The sequence below is a fragment of the Aplidium turbinatum genome, chromosome 10 (assembly GCF_918807975.1).
Source record: "Aplidium turbinatum chromosome 10, kaAplTurb1.1, whole genome shotgun sequence".
Classification (NCBI taxonomy): Eukaryota; Metazoa; Chordata; class Ascidiacea; order Aplousobranchia; family Polyclinidae; genus Aplidium; species Aplidium turbinatum.
In genome coordinates, this window is record NC_137481.1 from 2,718,156 (window position 1) to 2,736,311 (window position 18,156).

At 37.7% G+C, this 18,156-nt stretch overlaps 1 protein-coding gene across 1 annotated transcript; it reads left to right on the plus strand.

Moving 5' to 3' along the window:
- Positions 1–57: 57 nt before the first annotated feature.
- On the plus strand, positions 58–17,342 carry LOC145778309 (WD repeat-containing protein 27-like). Its single transcript, XM_082589772.1, has 20 exons — positions 58–1,116; positions 1,672–1,822; positions 2,047–2,180; positions 2,929–3,067; positions 3,740–3,810; positions 4,177–4,282; positions 4,873–4,945; positions 5,144–5,309; positions 6,121–6,221; positions 6,898–7,026; positions 7,686–7,867; positions 8,026–8,127; positions 8,861–9,006; positions 10,172–10,296; positions 10,568–10,665; positions 11,955–12,076; positions 12,438–12,529; positions 13,236–13,335; positions 13,989–14,084; positions 16,380–17,342. Exons 1-20 carry the CDS (start codon positions 952–954, stop codon positions 16,428–16,430), a joined length of 2,349 nt encoding a protein of 782 aa, XP_082445898.1. The 5' UTR covers positions 58–951; the 3' UTR covers positions 16,431–17,342.
- The last annotated feature ends 814 nt before the right edge of the window (positions 17,343–18,156 follow it).

The window sequence follows — 18,156 nt, forward strand, 5'->3', positions numbered from 1 at the left end:
TTAGGCTGCTGCATTTTTGTGGTCAATTTTTAATTTCAGTAGCCTACAGCCAATTTTTTATGTCTTTTCAAATATGAGTAATAAAGTTAGAGTTTTTTTAATTTGTTGGAATTTGAGAATTTCTCTGGGTAATTTTCGTTTGTCGTAAGAGGATGTGATCATTTTTGCCGAACGGAACGATGCATTACGTTTTTGGAATCCATGGAATGCATTGCTCAAGTGCACACCCTGAGAGTCAAACCAGTGTTGCTTGATCGTAAAGCTTGTTCGTTTGTGAAATTATGCGCTATCCAACTGAGCAAACCAATTGGTTGTTAACGATTGTAGAAGTTACAGAACCTTGCTGATTTTATGTACAGTCTATGTGCGTATTTGCAACAATTTTTTTCAAGGGCTTTTGAAAACCACATAATTTGTTAATTTGAATAGTTACTCTTTTCTTTAATTGGAAAGATATTTTCATACTCTTAAGCGTGTTATAATTTGGTGGTATTGTTGTGTGTATTAAAATTACAATAGCGCATTTTGTGATTGTGGTTTTAATTTCAAAATGCGTCCGAACACCACTGTCATTCTGGTGGAATAATTCTGCGCGATCAGCTTAATAAAGCAATCCTTAAAAAGACACACGGTAAATAATGCAATGACAGCAACAACATGCAAACCTTGATCAGATCATTTCATCTTGACATATTTATTTTTATGCTGCTTGAAAGTCAGGATGCCATTTTTTTGAAAAACAGAGTTTTTCTGAAAACGTTATTTGAAAACCAAAAAAACAAGTCATGTAGGCTAGTTGGCATGAAAAGCTAAAACTTACATAACTTGTGATAACAATATTGATAAATAAACTCTAAAAAAATTTTTTCTGTTTAATTATTTTCAATTGCAAAACATTTGTCAAGTTGACGCAATTATTTCGAATGTTGCAAATACGTACATTGACCTTATATGCTTTACTTAGCAATTATGTTTATAAAAGTTGAGTTGTTGAAAGACCGATGTTTCAAGAAATATCCATTGAAAGCCTTAGCATTTTCTTTTCCATACCTAGCTATTACTGAAGAAACAGACGTTCTGTTGTTGAATTATTTTTCTGTTGAAACTAAAATTCAAGTAAGCTGAAAAGTTAGTTTTGTGTATGTGTAGTATATATATAGGCTATATCATACATAACTACATCTAAGATGCAATAGATTCAATTTCGCTTTTAGCAACATGATCGTTGCTAACTTGGAAATGTAGAAGATAACAACCTGATTTAGCCTGATGCTTCAAGTTCACTGTGGTAGTAGTGATTAAAGGTTGTTCAAGACTTTCCTAATCATGTGCTATAACGAACTGTGCTAACACAGTTCCCTAATGTTTCACTCAAATAATTGTTTTGTGATAATATTAAATGAATTATTATTTTGTCTTGGCAAAATTGGGAAATGAAGCAAATCTATATCATTTGAGTGAATTTCCAGATGTGTCTACGTTCCAACCATTTACTATGACTTGATTTTAATAATGAATGTCGGTCGTCAATTACGCAAAGAGTGGAGCAACTATATCCTAATGTTTAGAAAAAGTTTCAGGCATACCATTCAAGGCTGCAAAATACGAGTTGGTTTTGAAGTATAAGCTGAATGGACAAGTAGTACTTTACCAAATTGCTTTTATATTTAGGGAGAACCTGTGGTGCTACGTGGTCATCGTCATGCAATAAGCATATTAAAGTTTGGAGCCGGTGGTTCCACTGATCAAATCTTATTTTCTGCTTCCTCTGATTATATAATATCATGGAATATCAATGAAGTTCTTGTTGCACAACAAAATGGTGATAGCATAGCTTACCTAATACCTATCCTATACATTATACAATGTTCATTGTCCAGTGGTACTTTAAAGTTTTTCCAGAAGTGTGCAAAATCTAGTGTTCCATTGGTTGAGCAATTTTTTTAGTGTTCAGCATTGAAGGCTACTATGCTAATAGCATTGAAGAACTACATGAGAAGGTAAATCAAAAACAGTTTTGTTTTATACGTACTGGTACTTCTCCAGGTCAACCGCTACGAGGACAAGTCTTGTGCTCCTACAGTCAAGTTCCCCATTATATATCAGTATCGCATGGTACTTTGAGGATTTGTGTGGTGTCCGAATGCTCTTTGCTAATCATTGATTCCACTACTAAGAAAGTACATACTTGACACAAAGTTTATAATATTTTAGACATAATAGTTGGTAATACTTGATCTGAATGGATTCCTAGTTGTTAATTTATTTTAGTAAACATTATCTTCATTTTGCTGTTTAAAACATTTCAACATTTGACTAAATTTTAATGTGACAAATGATATTTTGCTTGACAAAGTGTACGCTTTATTGAAAATTAGTTTATTTGATTTATAAAACTAAATGCATTGTCAGCGATCATAATTTACTTAAATCTGAGCATTACACATGTATCAAAGGGAACACGACTTCCTGTCCTGGCCGACCTATCGCTACACAACTGACAATTGGGTCAACCAGTCACCAGGACATTTCACCACAAGGTACATCTCACCACTAGAGGACTTGATGTAAATTCCTAACTAATGATTAACGCTTTCTTATCATAGCATGCCCGTGGCTTGTTTGGCTTGAACCTAGGACATCTGTTGATATACCGTACTTTAGAAAACAGCATATTGAAATCAACTGATATTGGAGTTAAAAGTTTTAAGAAAGCGTTAATCGGATTAATCAGGAATTTACATCTAGTGGTGAGATGTAGCCGGTGGTGAGATGCCTTGGCGACAGGTCAGCCGTGGCCAGTTGTCTAGCAACATGATATCCTGTTCCAGTATATATCAAAGCTGTTTTTAATCTTATGAGCAAGTGATACGTTGCTTAATGCTTATCAGCAACAAAATAATTTGTTAACTACTTGGACTTTTCTAGAATGTCATGAATACAAACATCAGAGGAATATGTGCTGCTGAGTTTCTTGATGACAAGCGAATTGTGATAACTTTTAACAATGGGAAAATTACATTGATGAATGTCGATGACGAAGTTACCATTTGGGAAAAACATAACAGTAGGTTTCATTCATAATTCACTTGGAGTGATAAGTAGCCCTCACTGATCTTTACTTGTCCAGACAAACACTAGAAACAAAAGTAAAAAATCATGAAAAATGAAACTGGTTTATTTTTTTAATTTGCTGATGGTTTGCTATGTGAGCCTGATTCATGTGCTGTGGCCACAAATATTTTCATATTCAATCACTTGTTTATTGTTTAATGTTGCTGAAAAAAATCTTGAATTTTTCCTAGGAATCAGAAATCGGTTCGTGTCACTGGGATTTTCGAACAGTAAATGCACTTCCCGAAAACAGCTTTTGTTTAACTCTTTATAGAATAACTTCTCGTATCTAAATAGTCCAGACTCCAGGAAACTTCATAAACTGCGTGTGATGCATTGCACCAAATATATAAACAATTAAACATTAAATGGCAACTTCATATAATTGTGAAAAACTTGTGTTGTAGATGTAATTTGTCACACTTTGATGTGTTTGCTTAACTATAATTAAGGCTAATTTTGGTCCATTGTTCAGAGCATATCAGGTTTGCTCACACCACTGCTGAAGCCTGTTGGGCGTCTGTTTAGCCTCAACTAATTAATTTATCAAGAAATTGTGTTTCGTGTTATTATGTTTTTAATGACACATTGCAGAATGTGTTTTATAAGTCTTCTTGCATTTAAGGTCGAACATTCACAAGTTTACTATGTTGTGAATATTACAACAAATTCTCAGTTGGATCAACTATGTCTACGGTAAGCAAAAGTCTTCTTGGAATGTTAACGGAGTTAAATTGCTGGGTTTACGATAATACCGTTATGTCTTTTATATAGCACCCACTGTATTTTTGTGGCTTTGCTTTCAGAGCTTGACAAAGCAGACAGTGTCACCATAGCCTGATAGAGGCTCAGCAAAGCACAGCATTATAAGCATCATAATATGCATGAATGTTTAAATTAAGAAACGAAAGGTTTTTCTAAATTTCAATGAACATGATCTAGTATAGTATGTTATTGTACTTCTTTCACAGTTTGTAAAATTTTTAAACGTTTATTGCATTAATTTTCAATTGTAAAAGAGTACGGTATGCTAAGAAATTAGTTATTTGCCATTTTTTCCAGGTAGAAGACTTTTTATTCCACCAGAAGGAGAAGCAGTTCAAAGAATATATGAAGATAGACTTGGATGAAGAGTTGATGCACATGGACGAGGAATACAATGCTACAAGTTGCGAAACATTGTTTATTTTGCTTTTAATAAAACAATGTGTTTAGTTTTATTTTGTGTTTCGGTTATTTCTGCATTTACTCATGCATTGTACAGTATATAGTTATGGTGGTAGAAATGAGCAGCGGATAAGGCGCTCACTTATAAATCATGCCATTTTGGTTCAACACCCGGGTTAAGTTGGCCGTTGAAAAACACCACACAACTTTACACAGTAACGTAGTTGCTGAAGGAAAGGCGGCCGAGAGAAAGGAACTGGCCACTCCACTGTCGTTGGTGCCGAAGGCCAGTAGCCTATATTGAGAACTTTATCTTCTCACCCCCCCTATGGTTGATATCAAGTATGGGGATCATCTTTGCTCTGTTTAGTTACTCACGAACAGCTCGTTTTTGTAGAATGCATTTACTTTTTTCGAATACGAATGTTCCAGGCACAAGAATTGTACTTCATGTGAATCCGTCCACAAAACACGGCAGGCGGCAATATTGCTCTTCTTGTGGCTATTAACAAAAGTTTCAGCATTCTTTCAAATTGGTACAACAAATTATTGGTGTTCGATTTTGATTTTCAACTTCTATATTTTATTCAGATGATGGAAACACCTCGCGAGATCATGTGATTGCTCTCATGTATCATAATCATTCACCTGATGATAACATTAAGTGAGTTTTATTGTTTAGGCTACATAAAGACTGACTCTTTTTTGCTGCAGTTGAGGAAACAGTGGTGTTGTAAGTTTGGATTTTTAAGCGCCTCCGCTTCTAAGTATGCTTTACCAAAAACAAAAGATCTTTGATAGACAATTGGCGAACCCGTTCTTTCTTTTAAGTTAAACGAATTACTATCCACTACTTTTTCAGTGTATTAAGTGACACTGGGTGTCTCTTGTGCGCCACCGAACGAGGTATATTTATCATCAACTGCCAGACTCAGCACGTATCATCATCCACCTATACTAAAGAGGCCAGATTTATGGGCCCACCTGTGGTCTCTCATGCTTGTTTCTCTAGAAATGACCAGGGAAAGGTAACGCTTTGTTTGTAAGTAATTAGAAAGTAGTTCAAAAGTAGAAAGTAGTTAGTTAGTTAGTAGAAAGTTAAGTAGTTCAAAAGAAAACTGTGGTTTAAAAGAGTTACCTCTCTACCCAAATTGTATTCAAAAGAAAAACTACATAGAAATAAATTACAAACGTTTTCGACATCACAACATGTCTTTTTCAGGAATAAAATACAGTGATTTTACATCTAAACAAAATACAATGGTTGAATATTAAATTTATCAACAAGAAAAAAACAAAAACTGCACAGTGCTTCTGACAATCTCTGCAGTAGAATCTCCAAGGTCACTGCAAATAACTGGCTGACTTTTAAATCACAACGCTCTTTGCCCAAAAAGGTGGAAATATATTCGTGTGCCTATGGTCCAACAATACAAACTCTCTATCAAGGATGTAATCTACAACACTAATCAGGAAGTCTTTGTATATCTCCATTTTTTTCTTCGAATATATTCGAGTAGCTTAGCCTTACCTGTAACTATCCTCTTCGACCATTCATTTAATTCTTGCGTATATCCAGATGTCCTCAAAAAATTGCTAAATTCATTCCAATTTATAAATCTGGAAGCAAATTTGAAGTAAATTATCCTAGACCGATTTCGTTACTGTCGTACTTTTAAATGGTATTTTAAACTGTTTTTTTTTTTTTTGTGAAATGCATGGAGATTTATCATAGCATCACCCCAGTGTTGCCAGAGCCAGATGAGACCATTGTTGGCATTATTTTTAGATTTCTTATTTAGATGTGATTTTGAAGTGATGTCATTTACTTCTGTTTAGATTGTTTGTGCTGTCGCAATGATGTTGGAGCCCATGCTGCTTATCCTCACCATCGACTTGGCGCAATCAACACAACGTGCTGATATATCGTTCGTATCAAGGTAGCATCTGTTTGTAGCAAGGTAGCACTATGTAGCAAGGTAGCACTATGGGTTGGATGCACAAGCAATGAATCATTCACGAATTAACGAAATCGCCCGATTAAAAAGCACAATTTGCAGATTATTTTCTCTTGATGCCCCAACTTTAATCTGCTGATTAGAATTGGCGATTACTAATCCACAGATAACGTTTGCACAAACTGATTCTCGTCTAACTAATCATATGATTAGCTTAAAAGATCCGCTGTTGGTGCGGCCAACCTATACTTAGTGAGACTGACGGTGTGTTTGATTTAACCTCGTTATGAATTGACCGATTGTTTTTTCAATTTATTGCAAGATACCTTTTATTCCAATCAAGGTAGACGTTTTGTGGTTGAAGATTTGACTTGAGTAGATTGGTATTAGACGATGAGCACCGCTCAAGAGCATGTGGCCTCACCTTCAGGCAAGACACTTAATGGCATGGCTGAAGGTGGACACTAAGATTTGCTTCCTTGCCTTCTCGTCTACTTAATTTAAATCTTCAACCACCGGGTGTAAGCCTGGATATGATAAAAAAATAATCATTTTTTTATTCAGAAAGTGATTTGTTCAGTTGATACAGTCGGGGCAGTGAAAAAAATTTGTATTATGAATCGATTGGTTTTATAAAATCTTTTTCTACTTTTTCTAGTTCCCCGTTAACAAAGTCGTCAGTATTGCTATCCAGCTTGAAACTAAAAAAGCCTGAAAAACCGAAGGGCGACAAAGCAGTCACTTTCAAAAACAAAGTTAAAAGTTCTGGGTATTCATCCGCCCCGAGGTATGTCGAGCAGACTATTATGACATTGCATTGTCTCCGATTTGCTTGAATTAATATTCTGCGTCGTTTTTGACAATTCCTGGAAGTCTTCAACAAAATAAAATGATTCTGGGGTATCTCCCGTTGCTGCGGCAGATTTTTACGTTGTTTGTATTTTGTTCAAAATATTTGTCGAATGTGAATTATTTGGTCATAGCTTAACCTTCATGGTTTTCTTCTTCTCGCTTTATTCTCACTTCAAGTGGGGTCGCTGGTGCAGGTTGCAGTCCTCCATATCACTCTGTCAGCAGCATCTTTCTCTATCACTCTACTATTTCCATATCTCTCGCACAATCTGTCCATCTTCTTTTCGGCTTTTCTCGCTTTCTTTCACCAACTTTCAATTGTTTTTCTTCTTCTTCCGACATAATCTTTGTCTCTTCTTACGGCCTGACCCAACCATTTAAGGCGTGGATCTCTCAGCTTGTCTTTAAACTCTCCGACTTGCATGCGTTCTCTGATGATGATCATCTTGATGATGTTGATTAACCTTTTAACTAAAACCTTAATCACCGCGACATGCCTTGCTAAGTCAAATAATGCTTTTACTATTACTATTTTACTTTACTATTTATTATTTAAAAATACAATGCAAAATGATGTATTTGATGCAATCTCAGAATGACAATGTTTAAACCGAACACTTCTGCTTCAAAAAAATCTATCCCTAAGTCGATCAAATCTACCCGAACTCCCCCTTCGCAATCTACTTCGAATCCTGATTGGTTGGGAAATGTAGGGGTGTCCCAAAGCTTACTTCTCAGCGAAAAAGAATCAACTGTAAAGTGCATTGCAGTAAATGGTGAGGAGTTAGATCGAGATATGTGGCTGATTCTTATCACGATTCTTTTGTTGGTTTGATTGGCTACCTTTCACTATTTTCATCCTTTTCGTTACGGTTAGTCTCAAGTACATTATCTCGATATATCTCCGTTTTAAACGCAGTGGTTATGATTGCAGATCGGTCTAGGTACGTAGCCTGCTGCCTCAGTGACGTAAGCATACGTGTCAGTGACGTTCATGAAACTGGTTCTATCAACCCAAAGTTTAAAGTCATCACCGGTATGTGCTTTGCACAAGTAAGGTTTGGAGGTTGGGGTTTGAGGCTTAAACAGTAAAATAATTTATCTGTTTGCGTAAGATAAAGATGCGTTGCTTCACAATTAAGTTTTTTTCATTCTAATTTCATATTTTACCTTTTATCGAGAGATTGATGTATTGATGAAAGCGTTTTTGTTGTGCTGACTATTCACTACCCTAAAAATAGTGTGACTTCATATTTGAATCAGAGAGTGTTCGACTATTCGTCACTGTAAACGGCCCACTTTCCTCATTTTTATACAAACGCGGCAATTTTGGTGAAAAACATAAGCAAAAAGAGGTTCAGTGTTTTCCCTTACCTTACTCGGGATAAGCATATTTCACCCTTGTCCCCTATTTCTTTGTTCTATTGGGGCAGACATGCATCCAAAGATGCGAGCAACTGTTTCCATGAAATTCTTGAGGTGTTTCCACCCTTCACCGTCCGTTAGCTTCAACTAATATTTCACTGTATGGCCGGTAATTTTGCTTTCGTTCTGCACACGGTGGTGAAGAAGCATGATGTAATTGAGTTATAGTGTCCCACAGAGCTACTCCATGCATAGTTGCCTGATCATGCACGTTTAAAACATTCAAGAATTTTTATCTTTCATCGTTTGTTGGCGTATTGATATGTCGTATATTTCGGCTGACAACTTCTGTCTTGGTCACGTTATTGCGGAACATACTCTCATTTTCATTGCGACCGACGCAGGCCACAGCAAGTCGGTGGACGGATGCCATTGGTCACATACCAAAGACTTGTTGATGACCTATTCAAGAAGCAGAGAGGTTAAACTTTGGTGTGCCCCATTCACCAATGAACCCATATTATCGTTTGAACCAGAATATTCAGGAAAGGTATGTTGCTTTAGAAAATAAATTTTACTCATGGGAGTAAAATGGTTTGAACTCCTGGTTAATCTAATCAAAAAACGAACCCAAAATATAAATACTAAACTCATGTTCTGCACAGGTTTCGAAACGTTAAATATAAATATGAAATAACATTTAAAGCACTGAAGATGGAAACAGTTTAGTTTTTGAAATGTTTGCTGAACATGAGTTTAATGCTTACTTCACAGTGTAGATTCAAACGATCTGTTATAGCCTGATGCTGCGTGTTCTTTTTGGCAATCAGGCTATAACAGATCGTTTGAACTGTGAAGTAAGCAACGATCATGCTGCTAAAAGCGAAACTCATCAACTACATGAGTTTAATGTCTACACTCTACATTTTGGGCTCTTTATTTTTTAATCAAATTAACTTTTACTCACTGTCACAATCGTTTTCATTTCTTACACGTAAAGCGACGTTGGAAAGATTGATGACGTAGTTTATTGGGATATCAAACGTTAAACAGTCAAATATATGGTCGAATAGTTCTACATGTAAGATGATAAAGGAAATGCTTGAACTAACGAATGGTTCACCACTTCCAACACATAAAAAAATCAAATTCTGAATAGCAACGTCTTTGTCGATTCCAAAATAAATACACACTACTACTTGCAATAGCTACTTTACAATTGGCAATAACTTTCACTTTCAAAATCTATGTAATATCGGCTAGAACTCAACCGTCTTCTTCAACAGACTTTTCGTTGCAACTTCTAATCCCCATAATACACAACTCTAATATCATACTCTAATCACTCGTCGGCTATTTATAATAGGTTTGCTTGACCAGAAGCTTCCAGAAACTAGGGTAATATTACATCACACGAACTCATTCTTCTGGTCAACAAGTCAAAGTCGTTTCGAGAATCGCATGTAATGCAGAATCTTTTAGTAGTAAGTTTCGCAATAAAAGATTGCGTAATTAAAGGTTCCGGTTACTTCAGGGCAGAATTCGACAACAACAACTCAGTAAAGAATTACACAATAAAATAGTTCACCTATTCTAGGATTATAATGCAGCCTGCCGCGGGACTACGCATATTGATTGTGACACTCATTTACTTAACTTTGTGTTCGAAGTACGTTTTGGTCACAAGTAATGAGAAAGACTTCTTACTTGTGCAGGTCCCAAGAGATCTCGTTGCCGCTCAATTCTGTTACGTGGATCAATTCATTCTAATTGGTTTGGGTAATTGCTTAATGTTGTATAAATTCGTTCTTCAAGAAGGACCAAAAGATGACATCAAAAGGTTTGCTTTTACTTTGTAATGTATGAAAGTATTTTGAGGTAGAGTTTAAGTAATTTGTTGTTACATAAGTAGATAGCACCGCAATGGTTTGCAGCATGCCACGAATTACCTGTATATATACACTGTCTCAATTGTTACTTTGATTAACAAAAGCTGCGTTAAACCAGGCTGCGCATATGCAAAGCCATAGAGAAGATTAAGTCATCGAATTTTCAAAAGTTTTGCTGTATTTTCGCACTTTGGTTTACTCTTTGCACGCATGCTGTTGTAGATACCTGAACCAAAGCAAGCAGAAGCTGATTGGAGAATGGACGATGGGAACAGCCCAGACCGCCACATGCATGATTGCGCCGAACAGTGTATACTCATGTATGTAGTACAAGAAATTTTAACAATAGTTAACTGCTACATTTTGTTTCTTGCCCAGGCAGTGCACAGACGACTTATTCAAAAACAGTGGCACGAATAATGCCTCTTTGGTGACTCACAAATGCATTTCCTCATGAACATGATGCACGCTTCTGGTATAAAACAAGCTAAATGGTCACTAGGTGTTACAAGTGAATATTTGAATTTATCTTGTGATAACTGACTTGTTTTGCAACAGAAGGGTGTGCCAGTTGTGTAAACTAGCTATCTAATGCCAGTCTCCTCCACACTTACAGTACCTATTCAAATAGAATGTACAATTGTACATCATTATTAGTGACTGTTTCAATTTATTTCAAGAATACTCATGTGGGTAAATATTTTCTTTGGTTTGTACTGACACAAATTACAGTGTTTTTGACACTTTAAATGCATTGTTTCTACCTTTGCATTTGTCAGCTCTGTCACAGGGGAAGTGTCACCGTGGGAGTGTCCAATATGACGTCATCTTTGAGAACAAAACCATCAAATAGAATGAAACGCTTAAAATATTCAGATAATTTGAAACTCAGTTGTTAAATCACAAACCAACGCAATTATTACAATTAAGAACAATTTCTTTCTATCAGAAATAGGGCAAGTTAATGTACAATTTGCATCATCCGGCATTAATGACGTAAAATTAGTATGACGTCAATGGCCGCTATTTTACCTTATTTACTTATTCCTTATCATTGCTCGTGTATTGCCTTATTTATTATTCTTACCGCTATTGTGACCACATAGATGAAGAATCTCCGAGTAATACCATTGTTTACTAGGAGGGTTTGATGGCGATTTAGTTGTTAGAATGAGTGGATTATGCGTTTTCTAGTCATTTGCTTCCCATGCTTGTATCTTACTCGTCATGTGATCTGTTTCTCGCCGAGTTGTGTGCTTGTTATTATTTTTGTGCTGTTTAGTTTCTGCTGTTCGGTTCAGAACTATTGTTTGTAGTTTGTGCATAATCAAATTGAACTCCTCCTATAGATGTTCACAAGACCATGTGCTGATATAGGATCACTGGCAGTATAAAATGTTTGAAAATGTGTTCAATCTAATCAGAAACTAAGGAATTCAAAATCTAGATACTAATTTAGAGAGTTCGAATCTAATCAAAAAATAAAGAGCCCAAAATGTAGGTAGATACTAAACTCATGTTCAGCAAACGTTTCGAAAACTATACTGTCTTCAGCTGCAGTGCTGTAAATGTAATTCCAGTGTAATCAATTTTTCAATCTTTTCCGTAGATGTCGCGTTAATGGGCGGGTCAGATCGAAGTGTGGACGTTTTTGACCTGAATGTTGGTCGACGCATATATACGTTTGAAGATGTGCACACAAGACCAGTCCACGCGATACACCATGCCGTGGTGGGTGGTTGTTCATAGTTTACACTGCGTTACGTTAGTTTACACTGCGTTAGTTATACACTCGTCTTTTATGTTAAACTACGTTTTTTTCATGTGCATAAGATGGAGATGACATGTCGAGTGCCGTGGTTTCTCATATGTTGTCTTTTTAATTTTTTTTTTTTGCTTTTTATGATGTATGGTTTGGCCTAAAGATCATCATAAAATCTCCAGCGTTTGTAGACGTTGAATCAATGTAGAAGGACTAATTTGCTGACTGGGATAGCAGTTTTGAGTTTTCCGTTAGAAAACAGAAAAAAAAATATTGTGCATCGAATGGAAATGAAACTTTAAAATCGTTGTTTTCATATGCAATGCACAGAGTTCTTCTGGAGCAGACAGTGGATTATCTGACGTCTTCATCACCTCAGCAGCCTCGGATGGTATCAAGCTGTGGGATTTGAGATCTCAAAGGTAATAAATGGAAAAATAACGTCAGATTCCTATCCATCCAGTCTATAGTTGTTTCCAACAATATGTTGTTTATGGCTGCTTAGATCTTATGATCTATGATCAATGCTTTGTGATCTTAGGTTCCTCTTCTTGCTTTCTTTTTGCACACTTACATCAAGTAGCCAAACAGATTTCTGATTTGTACACCTGGTTAATTTCACATCTGTGATTGCGTGTGCAAGTGCAACACCAACTTTCAAGTTTGTAGATAGATGTTTGGTAAAGCCACAGTCTAATCTTCAACGTGTTGAGTTGGTTAGAGATGCAAACATTGACTTGCAAGGTTTTCAAACTTCCCAAATTCTTTGCGGTTCGGGGAATCTTTTAAACTCTTCTTTGAATCATCTTGTACCCCCGACTTGTAGACGCAGACGTAGTTAACTAGTGTCCAAAATATCCCCGGTTAAATTATTATAACTTACACATTCCTCACCATCTCTGGGATGGGGCAGCAGATAGGGCGCTCGCTTTTCAATCATGCAATCTTGGTTTGACTTTCGGGTTCAACTGGTTGTTAAAAAACACCACCACCTTTACCCGGTGTGTAATAAATTGGGTGGGCTAGTTGCTTAAGAAAAGGCCCAAGTGAATCTTGGGTCGTATTTTTTCACCCCACTGAGGTTAAGCACCTGTATGGGGACCCCCTCACCATGTCCTTGTTCACCAGATGTATGCGCAAGTTGAATCGTCACCAGTGCGCGTCCAAGTGTGACGTCACAATCAGTTGTTGTGGAAAGTTCATCGCCACCGCGACTGATAATAAAGCGGTGAGTTCTTGTTGATTGTATAGATTTGAACAGAATTTGGAGTCTAGTCGCATTTGATTTATCATTTACATCACAAAACCTTTAGTTTATTTGCTGGATGTTCACCTTAGTTGCCTAATGCAATACTCATTAACAAGATGTTAATCTCAACATCAATGCACCACAACCTTCTCAGCTTTGAAAACCGAACCAGGCAAACCTCTCAACGAGTTATTTGAATTTCTATGTCAGTGATTTTTAACCCTTCTCCTTGTTGGCACCACCTTAAAATCACCAATCAGTTCTCGAACACTTTTTAAAGTACCTCAAAAATAATAGTTATCTTCAATTGAAGATTTTAGTTAAAATCCCAGCAAACTGGCATGGTTTGTTGCGTCATTTTGTAACTGACTCTCATGATTTAGCATCCAGGTTTCGCACCCCTCAGTGGTGCGTGCACCCCTGGTTAAGAACCCCTGCTGTAGAGCATCGTAAATTCTTATTGAAATAAACCACTTCAATGAACTGAATGCGTTATTATTAAAAATTGTTCAAACTTCCTGTTGAATTGCGAATACCACTGCACGAGATGAAGACGCAACAAAGAATATTATTAATATTTAAAATGCGAAAATTGCACCATCTTCAATCTTCATCACTTTCATTTGCCGCAGGTTTGCATTTATGACGTCAGAAAGCCTTTCCCATTACACGTGGTCCCTTTAAAAGACAGAGTGACGTCATTGATCTGTACTCCCGACTCCAAACAGGTGCGTGCCGTGAGTAGCAGTGTGTCGTAGTCCAGTTTTAATCTGGTGATGTCCCCGTTACCGAGGGTGGCAGGATTCACCTCCAAGTGCCGCAATCGCTTCCACATCGGGTGAATGTGAGGCGAATGATAACCACCGTTCTAAGCGACGTCGGTGTTCTCAAAGGTTCAATGCTCGAGCGCCACATTGTAGAACTGCAGATTTAGAGTCGTGATTTTTAGTATCCGAATGAATAGTACTGGATAGTAATAAGTACCGGATAGGGAGTAGTGATTGTGCCGGATACTTGAAATATCTGACCAGACTTCGATTAAGTTTGTGTTGAAATTTTTGGATATGAATATACGAGTATTTAAGAAACAGTGGTGGTGTTTTTTGTGAGTGCAATCTGAGAATGCAGCTTACACGTATCAGCGATGTTTCTGGCCTTAAAAAATACAAAAGAGCCCTGTGGCTTTTCGCCAAGCAAGTTTTTTTTTTATTCAGTACGAATTGAATTTACTAATTTTTGTCTTAACATTATCCTAGACAGGTTCATGGACTAGAATGACTTTAAATCACGTTTCCAACGTTGGCAGACTGAAGGATTATATTTATTCCTGGTCCGGAACAAAGCAGGAGCATTGCCCTAACCCCGTCTACCTTGGAGTGACACTAGGCCGTACTCTCAGCTACAAAAAGCACATTGAAAACACAAAGGCTAAGGTTAACACCAGAAACAATATCCTGAGGAAGCTTACCAACTCTGGGTGGGGCACTAATCCACAAACACTCAGAATGACCGCATTGGCTTTGTGCTACTCCACAGCAGAATATGTATGCCCTGTTTGGAACAGGTCCTGTCCCTGTCACTTATCGAAGCTTAACTCGGTACTCAACTATTCTTGTCGTCTTAGTACTGGGTGTCTGAAGCCCACAAATACCAACAAACTTTATCTGCTTGCTGGTATTTGCACCATCACACATAAGAAGAGACGTTAACAGTCAAGGTGAAAGGCTAACACAAATATGTGATGAAAAACATCCTCTATATGGAAAAACTGCTGCACAAACCCGGTTGAAATCAAGAAAAAGCTTCCTAACACACGTTCAGCCACTAACCTCAACAAAAGAAGAAACAAGACTTAAGCAATGGAAACAACAATTCGAAAATGACCCATCATGCACTGAAATGAAGGTCCCACCATCAGAGTTCCTCCCCCCAGGAGCAAACTCTCCTTGGGCAAAGTGGAAAACATTAAATCCACTCTGAACCGGTGTTGGACGCACTAAGTCTGCAATGGTGGAGTGGGGCTACGACACGGGCCCAGTTGCATGTATCTTTGGCACCGAGCCCCAAACAGCGGACCACCTTCTTGTTTGCCCTCGGCTTACCATCCGGTGCAGTAGGTGGGACCTGTCAGTGTATAACTCCGTTGCGGAAGAATGTGTCAATCTGTGGTGTATCAACGAACTTTAGAAGACTCGATAGAAGATTTATTCCTGGATTGAGAAAGCCTGTTATGAAGGCTTATGGTAAATTCCACATGCCTGCAAAGGCTTTCGATGTAGCACATTCTTGGGAGTTGCACTCTCCAAGATATGAACCTCCATCGTATGATCTGGACTTTGTCATATGCTGTCCGTCCCGGTAGCTCAGGTGGTTAGCGCGTGACTTCGTGAACGAAGAATCTTCAAGATCACGCGGCGCTGGTTCAACTCTCGAGGTGTGCACGTGAGCAACGCATTCTAAGGACTGCTCTCTATTCAGCGGCACCTAATAGATGTCTCTCTCGGTAACTCTGTCACTCCCGGTATCCAGCCTGCGTCAAAATCCTCTACAAGTATGCGAAACTACCATGAATGTTGAATAAGCTATCAAGGCTTTGTCAGTCCGAGGATAAAGATTCAAAAACGAACCAACGTTAAGCTACAACAAGCCAAGGCGGTGGGATGGCGCAGCATATAAGGCGTTGGCTTTCCAATAATGCGAACCTGGTTCGACATCCGGCTTCATCTTGGGTGGGCGTAGTTGCTGAAGGAAAGGCGGCCGAGAGAAAGGAACTGGCCACCCTACTCTCGTTAGTACCGAAGGCTTAATATTATGAGAACCTTATCTGCTCATTCTTCAAAATGTAAAACATGTCGATTTCATAGACCCTGATATGAAGAGATTGCTCTGGTTGCAACAATTGGGAGATGTTTCCTGAATTGCTGCCTCATAAGCAAGAAGAAGAAGATTCCCCAAAGCTCAATAACTAAGTATAGGACCTTTACAATAAGTCATTCTTACTAAAATAAACAATTTATTTCCAGGTGCTTGTTGGGAATGCGCTTTCCACCTTGGAGGTTGTCACTTCAATTTAACGAATCTATCAAGTTTCCTGGCCTATGGTTCTTGTTTGCTGCTGCGACTGTACTTTTAGTTTTGATGAGGCTGTTTCAGTGATATTTTTATACTTGTTCTTATTTATATGATTAGCTTACTCTTTAGTTCAACACAAAGTCTCAACGTATTTACTGATTCCACTGTGTTTTACGTGCTTCTATCAACTTATTTTGTATTCGAGAGACATAGCTGTGGGCCTTAGTGCAAAATTTTATCTTGCACCCACAAAAATGTGTTTTAGCACCATTACAACGTTTGCCACTGTAGTGGTTCATGTTGGATAACGTTTGCCCTTTCTTTCAAGCAACTTCACTGTCGTATTTTATACTGAAATCTTAGGCTCGTACACCCGTTCTATCTCATAATAATGTCCATTGTGTCACGTGTGTGTGCACAGACGTGATAAGCATTTCAATGTTGCATAAAAGTGCTTGCTTTCTGTTATGTAAGCTCGTCTTCGTATGAATGTATGTACTAAATTATAGTTTATTACCACATTAAATTTCAAAGATTGTTTTTTATTTCTTTGTTCTGCAATAGTCCTAGTGGTCCCATTGAAGCACGGTCCACTGAGGTTTACAGTCGGAGAACCATCCAATAGCCATAAATGAAAATGAATGTGGCCGATTAGATGTTTAGGTAGGCGCCAATAACATGAGTTAGGCTACATGGTTTAGCTAGCGTCGCTACAAAACTTGAAATGTAACAAAAACAGAAGTAGGCTAAACAAAAAATCAATGAATAAGTGTTTGAATAATGTTAAATATTATTAAATCGATAGAGGTCGAGTTTAGCAAAATTAAGCTTATTTGTGACGTTTGGCTTCGATCACCGCAAGCTCGCGCGAGAAACTAAATTTGTCTCGCGCTTGCCTTCAGATGATCTCACATTTTTTGTATGTCACACGATTCATTTTTTGACTAAGTTACGTGGAGAAAAATTCAAGGAGTTTTAGTTTGGTTTAGTTACAGAACGGTCGTTTCTTTTGCTTATCACCAGAGTTGAGAAAATTGGAGAAATAAAACGAAGACGTGCACAATTGTTTCTTATTATTCGCATGGAGTTATAAACCTAGACCAAAGAAAGGAAAGAGAACAAGACCGTTTGCGCACATATTGACAACAGAACCCATTGTAGGCTAATGTGCGTTTATGTCTTGGAATAGATGATGGACCGCTAACAAGTAGTAAAACCAAATAAAAGCCAACAAAATGCTGGTTCTTGTTGCTGGTGCTACGTCGTCTCGCTCATTTGATAACAGAGGTGAGCAGTAACGCGCTACATTTTTCCAATGTAGCGGAGAGGCGCTACATTTCTTTCAGTCGCACTTTTGCTACCCGCTACTTTCTAATACAAAGTGAAGAAAACATGAATCGCTTTTGGAGATCTTTTATGGAAAGAATGCGTGAGAAAATCAAAGCAGAAATCATTCGACTATTGCGGGAAACATCAAGCCGCGTTGATACCGACAAGAGTGACGACTCCAAAGGTGATTTTTTTGGTGTGTTGGTGTCATCGCATGACCATGAAACGTCGATTCGGAAAGGAAAAGTTACTTGACTTCACAAGGTAGTTGAATAGTGCTTCCTTTATTATGATGGTTGATGAAACCAAATACTGGCTGCTCTCTGGTAGGCTACATTTTCACCGCAGTCTGGGAACATCGTAAATCTGGGGTAGTAAAAGGGTAGACCCTCGGGCCTC

Coding starts and splice junctions, on each gene's coding strand:
- LOC145778309 (XM_082589772.1), top strand. CDS start 952: ATGCTTTACTTAGCAATTATGTTTATAAAAGTTGAGTTGTTGAAAGAC. Junction 7,027..7,685: donor GGGTATTCATCCGCCCCGAG/GTATGTCGAGCA, acceptor ATGCAATCTCAG/AATGACAATGTTTAAACCGA. Junction 13,336..13,988: donor CCGCGACTGATAATAAAGCG/GTGAGTTCTTGT, acceptor CATTTGCCGCAG/GTTTGCATTTATGACGTCAG.